We start from the raw sequence: 17,461 nt of genomic DNA, 5'->3' as shown, positions 1-17,461 counted from the left end.
TAATTAGAATGACAGCATTCGGTCTGCCAGACCTGAGGGTCACAAGAGGCAAATACTTAGAGCTTTATGTGATAGTTTTTGCTAGAGATGCAATTTTGATCTTTTGAGGTCAAGAATAACATTTTCTCATACTTTTGCAAAAGAAATGACAGTTTTTTGCAGCGAAGAGTGGAAAAGACTATGGAAGTTCAGAGCTGTTCTTGTGATTTCATTCCACGTTTCACAGGATTTAAAACACCCAAAGATTGATTAGTAAATATATGAAGTGGGTTAGTCTTTTACTAGAATGTGTGGTGTGATGTTTTGTTACCACAAATAATACATTTCTTTGTATTTGTTCACATTTATAGATTAAACTTATTTGTCCCTGGAGAGAAATGGGAAACCACTTTTTAATATATTACAGTCTGATCAATCGCTTGTCTTGTTTGCACATACTCGCCTAGATTTGTCTTTGTTCTTTTTTGTTTATGGTTAATGAGGTTACTTTTATAATATAAATATGTTTATCCTATTCTCTATGTTGCAAAATAAAGTTGGACTGATTGAAGCAGTCTTGACACTTAAAGAAAAGCTCTCTTGTCCTTTTCCCTGGGCCTCAGTTTCAAAGAGTTTATAGTTGAGATGAATATAATAGATTGCTGGGATTCTTCATTACCACCCTCCAGCTCTCTTGTCTTCTTAATTTTATACTCTTTTTGTTTTATGTACTTCAGTTAACAGTTTAAATAATGACCCACAGGGAAAGTACTTTTGTTTTTAATGTCATTGCTTAATGTTTGTAAAGAAATGTTAACATTAAGCATTTAAAATGCTTTGACACTGGGCTCCTGGCTGGCTCAGCCGGTAGAGCGTGCCACTCTTGATCTGATCTCGCCACTCTTGATCTCGGGTCATGAGTTTGAGCCCCACGTTGGGAGCAGAGATTACTTAAAATAAAGCAAAAATGATTTGACACTATTCCTAAGTGAAACAAGTGTCTTTCATTTTACTTTAGGCAGACTAGCATAAAAATACTCGTAGGCTTCTAAAAATCTGGAAATGGAAAAAGTTGTTTTGTTTTTTCCCAGTACATTTTCAGAATGGAAGGGTAAATGTATTAATGATACCTCATATGTTTTCCCAAATGTGTCTTTATAGGTTGAATTTAATTACTTGATAATCTTTTATAGTGTTTTGACCGTTTTTATAGCCATTTGACCACTAATCCTTGTAGTAATTTAATAAGCCCACATGACACGGTCAAATTTTATTTTACTAGTAGTTTGTAATTTTTAAATCTTCTACAATAGATTTCTTTTTTTCTGGGTTTGAGGAAGGGTTTCTACAGTGGCAGTCAACACGTGAAAGAGTGTTGTAAGTTGTTCATATGATAACATTTCCCAATATCCCCTGAACGTGGCATTTTTGTCTCCCAGCTCATAAATGGGTCCTGATGTGACTTAATCTGGTATTGGTGACATTAGTGACTTTTTCTCTTATTGGTTAGAATAATCAGCAAATGGCATTAGAGGAAGAACCCGAAGTCAGTGAGCCAGGCGACAGCATCTGGTCGTGTTCTCTGACTCCTTGAGAGGAATGGCAGACAAGTGTTTTAGGCTTTGGTCAGATTTTCCCTTGATTAACATGCAAAATGCATAGAAGTTATGTATGGTTGTCCCAGGCAATGTTGTGTATTTGGCTGAATTTGGATTTCTTGTTATCTCTTGGAGAGTACCATGCTAGTTTGGTGCTAAGAGTTACACTCAGAGTCTGACCTCAGCTGCACCGTTGAGCATGTGACAAGGTGAAGTCACACAACATTCATGGAGCGGATTTCTTGAGCTGTGAGAGGAGAGTGAAAATTATCTAAAAGAGTGATCTGTAGTACTTGAATGGCTGCTTTTTGTGATGGTCTTTAACACAGTGATTATTTCTTTTCTGTCCCATACTGAGTTTCAAGTAGAGATTTCTTAAAGTGACATTTTTAGTAATTTATGGATGATGTTTGAGCAGAAAGCTTAGTATTGTGCCACGTGACATTTTCAGGGTTCTAGAAAAAAGATGACATTGATAGCTTTTCTTATTTTATCCAGATGTTCTTCATTCTAGCATTAGATGAAGTTTCCTAGCAGGACTGAGGTGCAGGACATACCCATGAAGATCGTAGCACGAACTTGCACTACGAACATCTGAAGTAGTCTACGTTCTGTACTTCAGTATCTGCTTGTTCATTTCTACTGGGTTTTGTGTTGACTCAGTCAGCATTATCTGTTTCACAAATAACGTAGCCCTATTTCATTAATTCTCTAAGTTTTGTGTTTGTTAAAAGTGTTTGACGTAAGTTACCTACCCTCCCTTGTTTATGCATGCTTGGATTTTATATAAGCTGAAATATTTTTCTCTTCAAGCTGTATTTCCTCCCCCTTTTCGTGTATATTTGTATAATTGTAGGTATCTGTCTCTCAAAACCTTTTGCCTGAAAGACTTAAACTGTAATCTTACGAGCTGAGAGGATTTAGGGGAGCAGGGAAATTGAGGATGTAATTCAAATTAGACTAAAGAAGACGAAGTAAGGCAAAGGAGAATGAGGACTCTTCACCTGAACACCTCCCCTCGAGAGTAGGCAAACTGCAGGCGTAACTGGGAAGGAGTAGGCCTAAAATGACCTTAGAGAAGTACTGATGGAGCAGCTGCAAACCCATGTACAGGCCCCCCGACTTTTGAAGGTTGAGAGTTGAACAGACGGCAGCCAGAACTCACTCAGACTGTTCCTCCAGTGATGACGATTTTCTTTTTCAAGATGATGATTATTCTCCACCTACCAAGAGACCAAAGAGCAGCGAGCCCCCCCAGCCACCAGTCACGGAGCCTGCCAATGCTGGGAAGCGGAAAGTGAGGGAGTTCAACTTCGGTAGGTTCTACCTCAGATACAGGCCCCGTTTCTTTCTTTCCTTCTGAACGTTTTCTGTTTCTCCTAAAACTTAGAGCCATTCGCGCGCGCGCGCGCGTGTGTGTGTGTGTGTGTGTGTGTGTGTGTGTGTGTGTGTGTGTGTAGCGGGGGAGATGCTTTAAAATACATTGCTGCCTTAGATTCTAACAGGAGGAAAACCAAGGCAGTTTGAAGCATGCTTACAGACACTGTTGAAGCTTAGTGTGAGTTGACCAGAGCACAAGACAGTGTGTCTTCTGATGTTAAGTACACTTAATAGACTTTGAATCAGTGTTTTGATGACTCAGCAATTAAGACGTTTTTCTTAGCTTTAAAACCTTCCTTATTTGGGGCGCCTGGGTGGCTCAGTCGTTAAGCGTCTGCCTTCGGCTCAGGTCATGATCCCGGGGTCCTGGGATCGAGCCCCGCATCGGGCTCCCTGCTTGGCGGGAAGCCTGCTTCTCCCTCTCCCACTCCCCCTGCTTGTGTTCCTTCTCTCGCTGTCTCTCTCTCTCTGTCAAATAAATAACTAAATAAAATCTTTATAAAAAATAAAACCTTCCTTATTTAAGATCTGTTTCCCACTTTGATTTTTTGTGTTCTGTGTAACTGCCAGCAGCTAATCTAACCAAGCCCCAGTGGATAGTGTATATTTTTGAAGGGACTAAATCAAATATCAGTGGAGCAAATTATATTTGCGATCCATATTTTGAATAGGTAGAACATTTAACTTCTACATTTTTTAAATAGCTTTTTAGTATTTTAATTTGTCATAGTCATTAAATGTTGGATATAAATTGATTTTATTTATAGATAGTAGTAAGTTTACATGTATTTATATTCCTTAGCACTCTATTTTAGGGTGCAACTATATGTAAATACTTATTTCTACACAATTTAGGCGTGTTTTAGAAGGTTTCCTGAATGACCTTGGACACCTCCTCTTTTTTGCCTCCATTTTATACTGTTTAATTGGACTGGTCTTTTCTGACCTTTTTAGAAATTATCAGGCTGAAAAGAGGTACTCAGTGTTTTGAAAATAAACTTTATTTAAGTCATCCCTACACCCCATGTGGGGCTTGAGCTCACAACCCCAACATCAAGAGTTGGACGTTCTTTTGACTGAGCCACCAGGTGCCCCTCGAAAATAAACTTTAAAAACATCTCTTATAATCTCTCATTGGACCAATTCTAAGAAGGACAAAAAAGGGAAAAGTTCTTAAGAAAGCAGTAAAATTATATAGATGGAGTTGGATTATTAAAACTAGGATGTGTGACTTTTGATCTTGGTTGGGGTCATGAGTTCAAGTCTCATGTTGGGCATAGAGATTACTTAATATAAAAAAAATTAGGATGTATTATGTAGAAAATAAGTCTTTAGATGTTGGGTCATTGTAATATAATAGTGCCCCCAGGCAGGGATTTATTGTTTAGATGTAACTTAAAACTCTCAATTTTTCAGAGAAATGGAATGCTCGAATTACTGATCTACGGAAACAAGTGGAAGAGTTGTTTGAAAGAAAATATGGTAAGTCTAAACTCAGAAATTCTTGTAATCGTTTTTTGATAAGCCTTTTAACAATTGGGTTACTTTTCATCCAGTGTAAGAAAGTTCACTTCTCACAGTGACGTATCGGTCCGTCAGAAGGTTGTGGAGAGTGTCTGTTCAAATATTAGAAACCTTGTCTCCTAGATTACTATGAAGTTTTGGGAAAGTTTTCTTTCTGTGATTACCAATTAGCATTTCTTTTAACCCTTCAACATGCTCCTTTGGGGGTTTATTTACATATTTGTTGCAGAGTCCAGGATCTTGGAGATCGAATTGAAGATGAGCTTCTTCATAATAGTCTTTCTTCATCTGCTGTGTTAAGTCCAGTATTCATCTTGTGTCCTTATTTTCTCGACAATTGATACGTAATTGGTTAAGTTAGGTCTCAAATTGTCTTCTCCTTTTCTTTTATTATTCTGTCTTACATCTGCCTTTAGGTAGTGATCAAAAAAACAAGCACCATTTTACCCCCGGTTGGTATATATTACCTAAAATATATATCATCTAAAAATAGCAACCTTCATTGAACTGTGTTTTTATTTGGAGGATTCTTAACTTTGCAGTGGACTAAGAGTCTAGAAAATGGGCTGATTATACTGAATTTTCACTTGAAAATCCTCTTTTTGGAGTGCTCTCCCGCATCACTGAGTTTCTCTGGGTGAAGTTTTTAAATGATAGACTACACTGGCATTATTTAGTTTACTAAACTTTAAATGATAGTTCCTGTACCATTTTTCATGGATGACCGCTCACCCGTCCTTGAAGATTCGGAATGAGAGTAAATTCAGTAACTTCTCTTTAAGGCTCTCCTAGTAGCCCTCCCTCTCCAGGAGCCATAGCGTTTTCCCTGTGATCTTAATTGGTCCACTCAAAGCAGAAACTCCCAGAATTTGTTACATTCAGCATTGTTCCGTGCTGGTAAGGTTACAGGCCCTGGGGACAGAATGCTCAGCCCTTTCTCTTCATCCTCTCTGAGGATGTGTTAGGAAGATTTGATAAGATAGACAGCATAGTGTCTGTAATAGCTGGTGCGTAAGTACATAGTAAGTACTTTTTGTATATACTTCTGTTACTATATACTTACTGTAGTACAGATTCGAGTAAAAATAATTTACTGTTAGAAAATCTCAGTGCTTCTCATAAAGGGAAACAAAAATTATGTTTTTGTTTTTGTTGTGATGGTGATTTATTTCATTATTTTGCATATAAGAAAATAACGTTGGGGCGCCTGGGTGGCTCAGTCGTTAAGCGTCTGCCTTCGGCTCGGGTCGTGATCTCAGGGTCCTGGGATCGAGTCCCACATCGGGCTCCCGGCTCAGCGGGGAGCCTGCTTCTCCCTCTCCCACTCCCCCTGCTTGTGTTCCCTCTCTTGCTCTGTATCTCTCTGTCAAATAAATAAATAAAATCTTTAAAAAAAAAAAAGAAAAAATAATGTTTTCCTCCTATTGTGAGATTTTAAGAACAATATTCACATTTTACAAGTGGAAACAATGGTGATAGCCTTAGAGGAAGATGTTTTCTTTGTTATGTGAATAGGATTTTCAGATGCACTATGTCAACAACGGATGTTAAATGTCAGTATTAGTGTGTACTGTGGTCCACTTGAAACTTCAGTACACGTATTAATGTTGAGCCAACAGACTTAAAATACTAGTGAAAAAGGGCGGCTGTTCTGATGAAGGGGGATTCCTGTGGGAGGAGTTGGGAGTAAGGGGAAGCCACGGGGGTCCCTTTCCCTGTGGGGCTTACGGGGCCTTTCTGGCCAGGTCAGTAGCTCATCTGCTGTTCTTGCAGCATACGCACTAGAAAGCTGCTTCCGTAGCGGTGCTGTGCCCGTGAAGTAGAAGTTTTTGGAAGAAAAGCCATAGGTGTCTGCAGTCTAGAACATTTGTCGTCGATTGACTCAGCATCAGAACGTTTAACGGTGGAATTTTTGATAGTCTATAAATGTGCCTCTATTATGAGCTTAACCGATGCTTTTTAAAACCTTTTTATTATGAAAATTTCCGAACAAAAGTAAATGATACAGAGACCCTCTAAGTATCCATCACCCACATTCAACAGCCTTTAACATTACAATATTTTCCTTCTTGCCCTCTCTCGCCTGTCCCATCTCTTTTTGATGCAAGCCTATTTTAAAACTGTAGTAGTGTCCCAGACATCCTGTCATTTCAGCTCTAAGAAGTCTACATTTCAAAATGGGGAGTTGAGGGGCACCTGGTGGCCCCAGTCAGTAGAGCAGGCGACTCTTGATCTCGGCTCGGGGTCGTGGGTTTGAGCCCCACGTCTTAATCTCCGTTCCATTATCACACCTGCAAACATTACATGTAATACCCAGTGATGTTCAGATGTACCCTGTTGTTTAGAGAATCTGACCCTTTAGTTTGTTTGATCACTAAGGTCTTCTCATTATATTTGAATCTTGAGACTCCCCATGCTTTTGACCTTTTGCAGCTGCTGCATTATTTTACCTTTGGACAAAGAAATTGTAGCAGAATATTTACAATTCAGAAAAATTTTCTGCTTCTGTTATTTCATTAAAAAAATCCTTTTTACACTAATGTTTATTGTTGAAAAATACTATTTCCTGTAAATACTATATGTATTAACTGGTGTGAACCGGTATGTTTTTCTGGATCGTACGTTCTTTAGATTTCAGTAGATCGTCTAGCTACATCTGCGTTCCCCCAAAATAATACATTATTTGATTGCAGATTTGGTTAGAGTACCGGCATCGTTGTTGTTCTTTTCCTTTTAGTTCCTCTGTATTACTTTTTTTGTGGTTCAGTTAAAGTAAACAGAAGCAAAGATAAAGTTACAAAAGTTACAGAGCAGTACCTATTCAATTACTCTGTCGTACAAACTGGGTGGTTAATCCCTGCCAATTAATGATTTTTCCTCTCTCTTTTTATCCTTAAAGCTCAAGCTATAAAAGCCAAAGGCCCTGTGACGATCCCATACCCTCTTTTCCAGTCACACGTTGAAGATCTTTATGTAGAAGGACTTCCGGAAGGAATTCCTTTTAGAAGGCCATCTACTTATGGAATTCCTCGCCTTGAGAGGATATTACTGGCAAAGGAAAGGATTCGTTTTGTGATTAAGAAGTAAGACGCTCTTTGGACTCTTGTCTTTGTTCTCGTTTAGTGCATCTTTTTATACTGTTGTCAAATGTTCATTAACCTCTAGGGCTGTATTTTAATTAAATTTGAGTTATATATTATTTTATTTACCGCATTTTAATGTGTCGCTGTGGACACGTTTTTCTTGTTCATGCCCAGATCTGGCTTCTAGAGCATGAATATTTGCCCATATGTGATTGACATATAGCTGTCATTGTCTTTCTCGAATTTTCTTCTAAGTCTGCTAAAGAAAGGAGTATCAGTATTCATTTAATCAGAATTAAAAATTTTTAATATTTTAAGAAAGCAATACAATGCCGGTCAATATCAACAAACAGTGTCTTGTTTTAAGAGTTATTTATTTATTTTAGAGAGATTGAGAGAGAGAGAGAGACTCTCAGGCAGACTCTGCACTGAGCATGGAGCCGGACATGGGGCTCATCTCACAACCCTGAGATCATGACCTGAGCCGAAACCAAGAGTCGGACCCTTAACTGCCTGAGCCACCCAGGCATCCCAAATAGAGACTTCCTGACATAGAAAGGGTGGGGTAGCAGTTAGGATCTCCAGCAGTAAGGGAAAAAAATCCTTGTCAGTCAACTTCATACAGTAAAATGCTTACCTTACAAGGAGGTCAGAGGTAGGATGATTAAAACTGGGACATGGAACTCTGCTTTTATTCTTCTCCAGATTCTTCCTTCCTTGTGCTGTTTCCTTAGACCAGTAGTGTGCTGGATGCAGTAATTCCAGGCTTCACAGCCAGGCAAGGTGTAGAGGAGAGACAGCAGCTACCTTTGTTTCTCTTGGAAGGGGCCTTACCCTTCTCTGGTTAGAATTCTGTCAAGTGCTTATTCCTCAACCAGGTACAGGCACGAGAAAGATAAACCATTATGGGTTTCGACCAAGTGGTACTCGGGCCGCAGGGAGTGGCGATGGGTTTGCTTCTGCTGAAAGACATGGCTTTAAATAAATAAATAACGCTTAAAACAAGACACTATTTATTGATATTGATTGGTACTGTATTGCTTTTCTAAAATATTATACTGATACATTGATACTCTACTCCTTTCTCCTTAATGTGTCGCTGTGGACAGGATTTTCTTGGTCATGCCCAGACTTGGCTTCTAGAATATGAATATTTGCCCATATGTGATTGACGTATAGCTGTCATTGTCTTTCTCCAATTTTCTGCTAAGTCTGAAGACATGGCTTTCATTTTAAGTCCTTCTATTGGGAATGAGGCTTTTTGAACTGTGTTCATATTGTAACTGATTTTTAAACTTTTTTTCTGACATCTCTTGAACTGAAAACAGTAAAGTAAATAAAAGCAGTGGAATAGGGACTCCTGGGTGGCAGAGTCGGTTAAGTTTCTGACTCTTGGTTTCGGCTCAGATCGTGATCTCAGGGTCCTGAAATCAAGCCACGCCTTGGGCTCTGCATAGAGTCTGCTTAAGATTCTCTTTCTCCACCTCCCTCTGCCCCCTGTCCCTGCACTCCCTTGCTTGCTCTCAAATAAAATAAACCTTAAAAAAAACCCGTAGTGGAATAATAGTATTTATCATTTGCAGAAGTATTCAACTTCATTACTTTGGGAACACTCTGGTACTGTGCTGAAAAAATGGGAATTTAACTACTTTGATCAGAGATTACAGCCAAGCATGCTTGCATCTGTATTGGTATTCAGTAAGGGGATGACAGCTTTTAAGATTTAATTAAGCATGAAAAAGACCTAAGATAGGTACCTCAAGATAATAAGTGAGCTGTCCTCCACAGAGAGAAACTTGTTGCAGATAAATTTTTAGTTTTGAGATCTAGTGGACTCATGAAATTGAATTGTCAACCAATGGGCTTGTTCTAAAACCCTGACACTAGCCAAGAACCATCAGTAAGCGTACACTGCTTGATGTATTAATGATACATTAATAAGTTTAAGAAAACTCTTTTGCACTGTCATTTTATGCTTTTAATATTAGAGGTTTTAAATTCATTTTAAATAGCAAAATAAATAGAATTTTATAGGTTTGTTATATAGAGTTTTAATATATAGAATTTATACTGAGTTTATTATATACAGATATATAGTGTTGCTAGTATTTGCTAACCTTCAAGTGTATAAAACTGTGTTTGGATGTTTAAATGTTAATGCAGGCATATCATGGGATACTTTGTGCCATGCACATCCTGTTTCAAGTCCTTTCAGTATACTTAGTTATAGTTATGGTAAGCCCTCTTCTACATCGAGAGGGACTTTTTTTTTTTACATTATTTATTTGAGAGAGAGAGCGAGGGAGAGGGAGAAGCAGGCTCCCTGCTGATCATGACCTAGGATCATGACCTGAGCCGAAGGCAGACACTTAACTAAGCCACCCAGGCGCCCCTTGAGGGGGACTTCTAAAGCCTTTCTCTAATGGTTAAGGTGGTTCGTCTTGATGTATGTATTTTGTTATGTATTTTGTTTTAGAAGGGTAATTCTATAGAGTTTAGCCAATGTCTTATTTCTCACTCACTAATATTTGAATATTATATATAACCATTGATTCAATCCTGTGCTAGCTTCCAACATTTCTGAAATGGGTCATTCTTGTCTCTGACCCAATCCCCACCCCTACCAGCAACCGCTGACTTTAGGTCATTACATCAAAAAGGAATGATGGGCTATATAAGTTAGATTGTGAAAATTCTGTTATCTAGAAATTATATTTTCTGGGCAGTTTTATATTACAAAATAAAAAACATGTAATCTATCTTACAGATGTGTTAGTGTTGAAATATATTTAGGATTTTTATAACCAGTTTATAATTGTGTTGAAGTGAGGTACTCTTGAGTATAATGTAAAATTAAAAGATCTCATTAAAAAGTTTTGTGGCTCTCTTCTTTTGGTGTTACACTTTTATAAGGTATCTTTGGGTTGCAAAGTGAACTCTTTCCGTGAAGGATACATATTCCAAGATGCACCTTATGAAACAATTTGCAATTACCATTTGGTTTTATTATTCTCTGGAAATCTCCAGAAATGAGGATTTAATTGTGCTCAAGAGTTCAGATTGTCTCTTCTTTTTAAAACTAGTCTTCACGACAGAGTATCTAATAAGTACTAGTAGTTGCTACTTTTGCTAACTGTTACCTGGTAAATACTTAGTACTTTTTCTCACCTTGCAGACATGAACTTCTGAATTCAACACGTGAAGACTTACAGCTTGATAAACCAGCTTCAGGAGGTAGGTCTCCAGTCTTGTTTCAAACTGTGTGTCATAGTGGGGTCCTTGGCTGGTTCAGTTGGTAGAGCACGCAACTCTTGATCTTAGGGTCGTTAGTTGGAGTCCCTTGTGGCCATAGAGGTTACTTTAAAAAAATGTGTCAAATCAGAACATTATATACAAGAAATACACAATATCGAAATAATATTCTCTGCTCTCTGGAAGAGGAAACCCATGTTCTTCCTAATAATCCATTATAAATAAGTGCAAACATCACATTGCTGGGAAGACTGAGAGAACTAAGCTCGTTCTACTTCTGAGACACAAAGTCTGTTACCTGGCACGGTGAATCAGTGTGTTAACCCACATCTGCATTAGTCAACTGAATCATCCCTCGTCATTTTTTTTTTTATAAAATGTTTTATTTATTTATTCATGAGAGTCAGAAAGAGAGAGAGAGAGGCAGAGGCAGAGGGAGAAGCAGGCTCCCCACCTAGCAGGGAGCCCGATGCGGGACTCGATCCAGGACCCCGGGATCATGACCTGAGCCGAAGGCAGACGCTTAACCATCTGAGCCACCCAGGCACCCCCATCCCTCGTCATTATCCACAGGACATAAAAGGGCTTACTTCTTAGAGCACAGAGCTGTGGGTATCATCACTTGTTTGTGAGACGTGTTTCAGGGAAATACAATTGTGACTTGTTCTCTTACTTCACTTGGCTCAGCTCTAGAGGGCTGGGGGTGGGGTTAGAAAATGGAAATCTTGTCACTTTGAGTTGGTGTGATGAAGGCTCGCCAGCATTATCCTATCCCTAAATTTACCATCATGGAGCTCACCTGCAGGCTACTGTTCAGTGAACTGCACTCTGCTGTTTCCGAGCTATGATCATGACACTTGAGAGTACCTGTGAAATTACTGAGTTATTAATTTCCATTTTGTCATTGTTTCATTTGTTCTTTTTATTCGGTGTCAGCAATATTTTTAAGAAACACATTCTGAAATCTTAGAAATAATCTTAGAACAGGAGCGCCTGGCTAGCTCAGGTGGTGGAGGGTGCGACTCCTGACCTCTCAGGGTCGTGTGTTCAAGCCCCATGTTGGGTGTAGAGATTACTTAAATACATAAACTTTAAAAAAATTCATTACTTAATTGACCTAGTTTAGTAATGCCACTAGTTTGAGGACGTTATATGTTTGTTATTCTTAACAGTGAAGGAAGAGTGGTATGCCAGAATCACTAAATTGCGAAAGATGGTAGATCAGCTTTTCTGCAAAAAATTTGGTAAGTGTGATATCCCCCACGACTAAAGTATATTACAGAATAAGTTCCCCAAATTTTGCTTTAAGAAAGTAAATACAGTGAAATGATTCACCTTGTTTTCTTTTTTCCCCTTTTTAAAAAACATATAATTAAGAAGAGTTCAGTGATTCATCAGTTGCATATAACACCCAGTGCTCATTATATCATGTGCCCTCCTTAATGCCCATCACCAGTTACCCTATCCCCCCATCCCCTCCACTCCACACCCCCTCCACTCCAGCAATGCTCTTGTTTATTTCCTATGATTAAGAGTCTTTATGGTTTGTTTCCCTCTCTGATTCTGTTTTGTTTAATTTTTTCCTCCTGTCCCCTATGATCCTGTTTTGTTTCTTAAATTCCACATGTGAGTGAGATCATACAATTGTCTTTCTCTGATTAATTTATTTCATTCAGCGTAATACCCTCTAGTTCCATCCACGTCAGTTTCAAATGGCAAGATTTCAATTTTTTTGATGGCTGAGTAATATTCCATTGTGTGTGTGTGCGTGCGCGCGCGTGTGTGTGTGTATACCACATCTTCTTTATCCATTCATCTGTTGATGGACGTCTTGGCTCTTTCCACAGTTTGGCTCTTGTGGACATTGCTGCTATGAACATTGGGGTGCAGGTGCCCCTTTGGATCACTACATTTGTATCTTTGGGGTAAATCCCTAGTAGTGAAATTGCTGGGTCATCCGGGAGCTCTAGGCTTGAGGAACCTCCATACTGTTTTCCAGAGTTGGCTGCACCAGCTTGCATTCCCACCAACAGTGTAGGAGGGTTCCCCTTTCTCTGCATCCTCGCCAACATTTCTTGTTTCCTGACTTGTTCATTTCAGCCCTTCTGACCAGTGTGTCACCTCCAGTTTTCTTTCATTGGTGAATATACATATGTTAATCCTGAAGAGTTTTAGGCCCATACCAGAGGGGAGAGAGCTCTGCAGCAGAAGCGCGAGTTCTCTTCCTGAGTAACTCTGACCCAGTGTCGCTGGTACAGCGTCGGGCCCCTCGCAGTCCAGGAGTCCTTTGTCTTTGGCCCCTTCTGCAGCACTTGGCGTGCCTCTCTGTAGGAGCAGGCCTGGGTCACAGTCTGTCCCTGAGTGCTGGTTATCCAAAAACGTGGTGTGCCCCACACTGTTCTTCTCTTACTCCCTGGCCTTGCCGGCTCCCATCCCTGAACACTTGACCGTACTTGCATTTGGTTTGTCACCGCGGCATCTTTTGTTACCCTGGGCCGCTCTCCCCTGGTTTGTCTTGCCTTCAACAGGGCTGTGTTTCTTCTTTTTCTTGCTTTCACTGTTTTAAACCATTTATATGGACAGTTACGAACCTGGATGACTGTTGGTTTCTTCCCGTGTCCCTGGTTGTCGTTTTCGTTCTTGATGGCACCTCCCTTTAGTTCAGTCTGTCCAGCTTGGAGTGCTGCCTGACAGCTTGGTCCTGAGTCCTTTGGCTCCTCCCCTGCTGTGCTCTCTGGTCAGCCAGTCCCTCCCATCTCCCGTTGTGAACATATCGGAATCTCTGTTTCCTGATGGCTTTTACATTTAAGTTTCGAGCCATGGAAACTCCCATTTGACATCAGAACTTTATTTTTTCCCCCCACCTGCTTGATACCTCTGCAGACTTCACATGTCCGAATTAGGATCTTTGTCCCCCCCTGCACCATGTTCCTTTCCCCGACCTTCTGGGGGGCACCACCCTCTCCCCCATTGTCCCAGCCAAAGCCCTGGGAGTCACCCTGCATTTCTTGATTCTCACAAGGCCTCCCGCTGACTGGACTTTGAGCTCAGCCCCAATCCCTACCCTTTCCTCTGCTCCCGTCTCTCCCAGCACAGAGCCAGTGCCACAAAGCAGCTAGGTTTCAATCTCATTAAAAACATACAACGGAGGCATGTCCCCTTTCTGTTTTCTGTTCCATGGCCTCCCTTTGTTCTTGGAATTAACCCCACAGTCCCCGGTCATAGCCACCCTGCCTTTCTTCTGATAGCACCTCCTGGACTGTCCCACTGGCTCACTTCGTTCTGGCTGCAGTGACGGTCTACTTGTCCTTTAAGTTTCGAAGGTCATGCCCTCCTGGGGAGTGTTGCCTTGCCGGGACCTCAGATGTTTTTGTGCCTCTCCTTTTCGTTTACATTTCAATTTAAATGTGGCCGCATTGGCCTGGTCTTCACTTGGGGTACCCATCTACCGCACACTATTAAGCACATCCGGTCTCATACCCATTTTCGTTCCTCGAAGCACTAATGGTGGTCTTCTGCCTCCCACTACAACACTGTAGATAATGACAGCCAAGATCTTGCATGTCTTGTCTACTGCCAGAACCGTGCTTAGTGCTGGAGTAGGTACAGACCAAATACTTCCTGAAGAGACCAGTGTCACGGACCTGTGTGCTAAAGCCGCCAGAAATCACTGAGCCTTTCAGTCAGGTAGTGTACATTGGACCTCGTGAAATTATGTCACCGAGAAGACCAGAGGACGTCCCGAAGCGCCCCAGCTGCCCTGCACGGGGAAGGCTGTGGTGGAGGGCAGCGTGGCGGGCTGGCACGGAGAGTCCCAAGGACTGCAGCGGTTCTCACTGTTCTGCGAGAGAAACCATTTGAGTTCTGCCACAAAAAGCCAAGTCTCCTGGGTGATGATTCTTACTTGCCCTGCAGTTTCCTGGAGGGGTGCACGGCAGTGGGTGTTAAAGACGTAATAAACCAGCTCTTAGGTATTTCTCAGGTGGCAGCTGCGAACTTAGGTCACTGACTAGATGTTGTTTATCTCTACTCTTGACCTGGGAATTGAAGGCATTGGGGAGAAGTCTGAATTTTAAGTTTTTTCTCCTGATCCCTGTCCTTCTTGACTACCCAATGTGAATTCAGGACCTTAGTGACAAGTTCTCTCCTCTTAGTACGTCTGGTTGGAAGTCAGCTAGTGAGCAATAAACTAAAGCATCTTCCCCACTTTAAAGATCATTTTATTTCCAAGGCATTTAGTAACATGAATCAGGTGAAGAAGGCCACCGTAGTGTCATTAGAGTCCAGGAGTATCTGCATGAACAGGTTTAAACTTTGCCCTCACGTGTGGTTCTGGAAGTTGAGCTTGGGAAAACAGTCGGCCAAACCTGTTAGCACCACTGATGCTTGCCAAGCAAGCTGACTTCAGCCTTGTGGGAAGAGGAGGCTGTTGACAAGCCCATATACTCACTCACACAAAAAGGAGCCAATGGGAAATATTCTGGCTTGGTGTCAGAGCTAAGAAAATAGGTAAGAGCTTACGTGTTGCTACATTATAAACAATAAAAGTCTGGTTCTTTGTTTTTGCTCATGGCCTTAGGTGAGTCTAGGACTGTAGGTAATGTAGAGAGGGTTGCTGTTTTCTCTAAGGTTCCTGAGAGGGGAAGGGGAAAGCTTACGTTTTCTGTAAGTGTCAAACATTCTAAATGTAGAAGGTTCCACTGCTTCAGCAGAATAGTCCGTTTTAGGCCTTGGGCATCCGTGGACACCCGGGCGCCAGGTGCTCAGAACGTGGCAGAGCAGAAGGCACAGTGGGACTCCCCCAGACACGGGGGGAAAGGTACATAGTACACAAGAGGTGTTACGTCTGGGGACATGAGGGGAATAGGGAGCCAGGCGGATTGTTGTTTTCTCTAGAGGAAGCCTCACTGGTGACCAGCTAATGCAGTTGGCCTTCCCCCTTTCCCGTAACTTCTGCTCTTCCTCTCTCTACTCCAGCAGTTGATTCTTTTTTATTTCATAGGAGTTTCATTAGAATTACGACTATTCTTTTTTGCTATATTTCCCTGAGTAATAATTATTGTATTACGTATCATATCGTATCTCCCAGGTGTGGTGTGAAAGGCTCTACCACATTTCTTGAGGGAGTGTTTCTTTTGACAGTAATGATCTTTATTACACTATGTGTGGTTTTCTTTCTTTCTTTCTTTCTTTCTTTCTTTCTTTCTTTCTTTCTTTCTTTCTTTCTTTCTTTCTTTCTTTCTTTCTTTCTTTCTTTCTTTTTTTAAGATTTATTTATTTGACAGAGAGACACACAGCGAGAGAGGGAACACAAGCAGGGGGAGTGGGAGAGGGAGAAGCAGGCTTCCTGCTGAGCAGGGAGCCCGACAGGGGGCTCGATCCCAGGACTCTGGGATCACGACCTGAGCCGAAGGCAGACACTTAACGACTGAGCCACTCAGGCGCCCCCTGTGTGTGGTTTTCAAATACACATTCTTATAGCAAAGAGATCCTGGGACACCTGGGTGGCTCAGTCAGTTATGTGTCTGCCTTCGGCTCAGGTCATGTTCCAGGGTCCTGGGATCGAGCCCCACATTGGGCTCCCTGCTCCGCGGGAAGCCTGCTTCTCCCTCTGCCTGCCACTCCGCCTGCTTGTGTTCCCTCTCTCTGTCTCTCTGACAAATAAGTAAAACCTTTTAAGAGAGAGAGAGAGATCCTGTACTTGGGGCCCTTCAGATTTGGTGCTAAGGAAATTAGGAAGAAGTTTGATGGAAGGCCTTGAATCTTATTAGACCTCTGTTTGAGTGTGGTTTCAGAGCAGAGATTAGAAATTTCATGTTTACACTTTGAAATTCTAATTCTCCACCTATTCAGAACTAGAAAAGCAGTGCAGTGCATTCCCATGTACCCATTTTTCAGAATCCGTGATCATTAAGATTTTTCCACACTGTTCATCTTTTCCTCTTTTTTCCCTTGGTAGGAATATTATAAAGCACGTCACAGGCACAGCTTCATTTCTGTTGTGCTCACTGCTCTTTTGTGAATAGTGCTTTCATTTTCTTACACGAGCACCAGGTCATCACGCCTGATACAATTAACCATTCCTTTGTACCCACTCTTGGCCAGTCCGTCTGTGAGTTTCCTCATTCATCTGAAAAGTACCTTGAAAGGTTTGCTTTGAATCTTGGTCTAAACAACATTCATGCATTAGCACTGGTTGTTATGCTTCTTTTAATCTAAACCAGTCTCTGCTTGCTATTTTTATTTCCCATTCCATGCATTCTTTGCAGAAGTTATTTCCTTTTAAAATGCCACACTCATGTAGTTCTGAGGGGTAAAGAACATGCATCTCATGGTTGCAATATAAGTAAAAAATAGAGCCTGCAGTAACAGCTATAGGATTATCACACTCGGCGCGCAGCAGAAGTCGGCCTCCAGAGGATTTGAAAAAGTAGTATCTAAGTTACATTCTTTATTTGCTGTGGTAGTTCTCTTATCCTTCTGTTTCTTCCCAAAGATACTGAAAAATCTCTTCTAGGATCTTCACGCTATTAAGATGGTCTTCGAATCCAAAAACTTCCCTCCACCGGAAGTTACCTCTTGATCATGGGCCATTCATACTTGCCTTTGCTGTACTGAGCCTGTTTCCATAGTTAGTGTGTGTGT

The 17,461-nt window shown here is 41.0% G+C and overlaps 1 protein-coding gene across 8 annotated transcripts in view; it reads left to right on the top strand.

Annotated features, from left to right (window-relative positions):
* The window catches only part of GTF2I (general transcription factor IIi), a 108,384-nt gene that overhangs the window by 65,931 nt on the left and 24,992 nt on the right, over nucleotides 1–17,461 (top strand). For all 8 annotated transcript variants that reach the window (XM_045875503.3, XM_045875502.3, XM_045875499.3 and 5 more), the window contains 5 exons: nucleotides 2,783–2,893; nucleotides 4,374–4,439; nucleotides 7,381–7,564; nucleotides 10,740–10,798; nucleotides 11,989–12,060. In XM_045875503.3, the coding sequence (XP_045731459.1) occupies nucleotides 2,783–2,893; nucleotides 4,374–4,439; nucleotides 7,381–7,564; nucleotides 10,740–10,798; nucleotides 11,989–12,060 (492 nt within the window). The remainder of the gene's footprint in view (nucleotides 1–2,782; nucleotides 2,894–4,373; nucleotides 4,440–7,380; nucleotides 7,565–10,739; nucleotides 10,799–11,988; nucleotides 12,061–17,461) is intronic.

This window comes from Mirounga angustirostris, unplaced genomic scaffold, assembly GCF_029215605.1.
Source record: "Mirounga angustirostris isolate CCGP_5_RB_7025 unplaced genomic scaffold, mMirAng1.0.hap1 SCAF_5, whole genome shotgun sequence".
Lineage (NCBI taxonomy): Eukaryota > Metazoa > Chordata > Mammalia > Carnivora > Phocidae > Mirounga > Mirounga angustirostris.
Note: the sequence above shows the minus strand (reverse complement) of the source record. Positions and strands in the feature narration are given on the sequence as shown.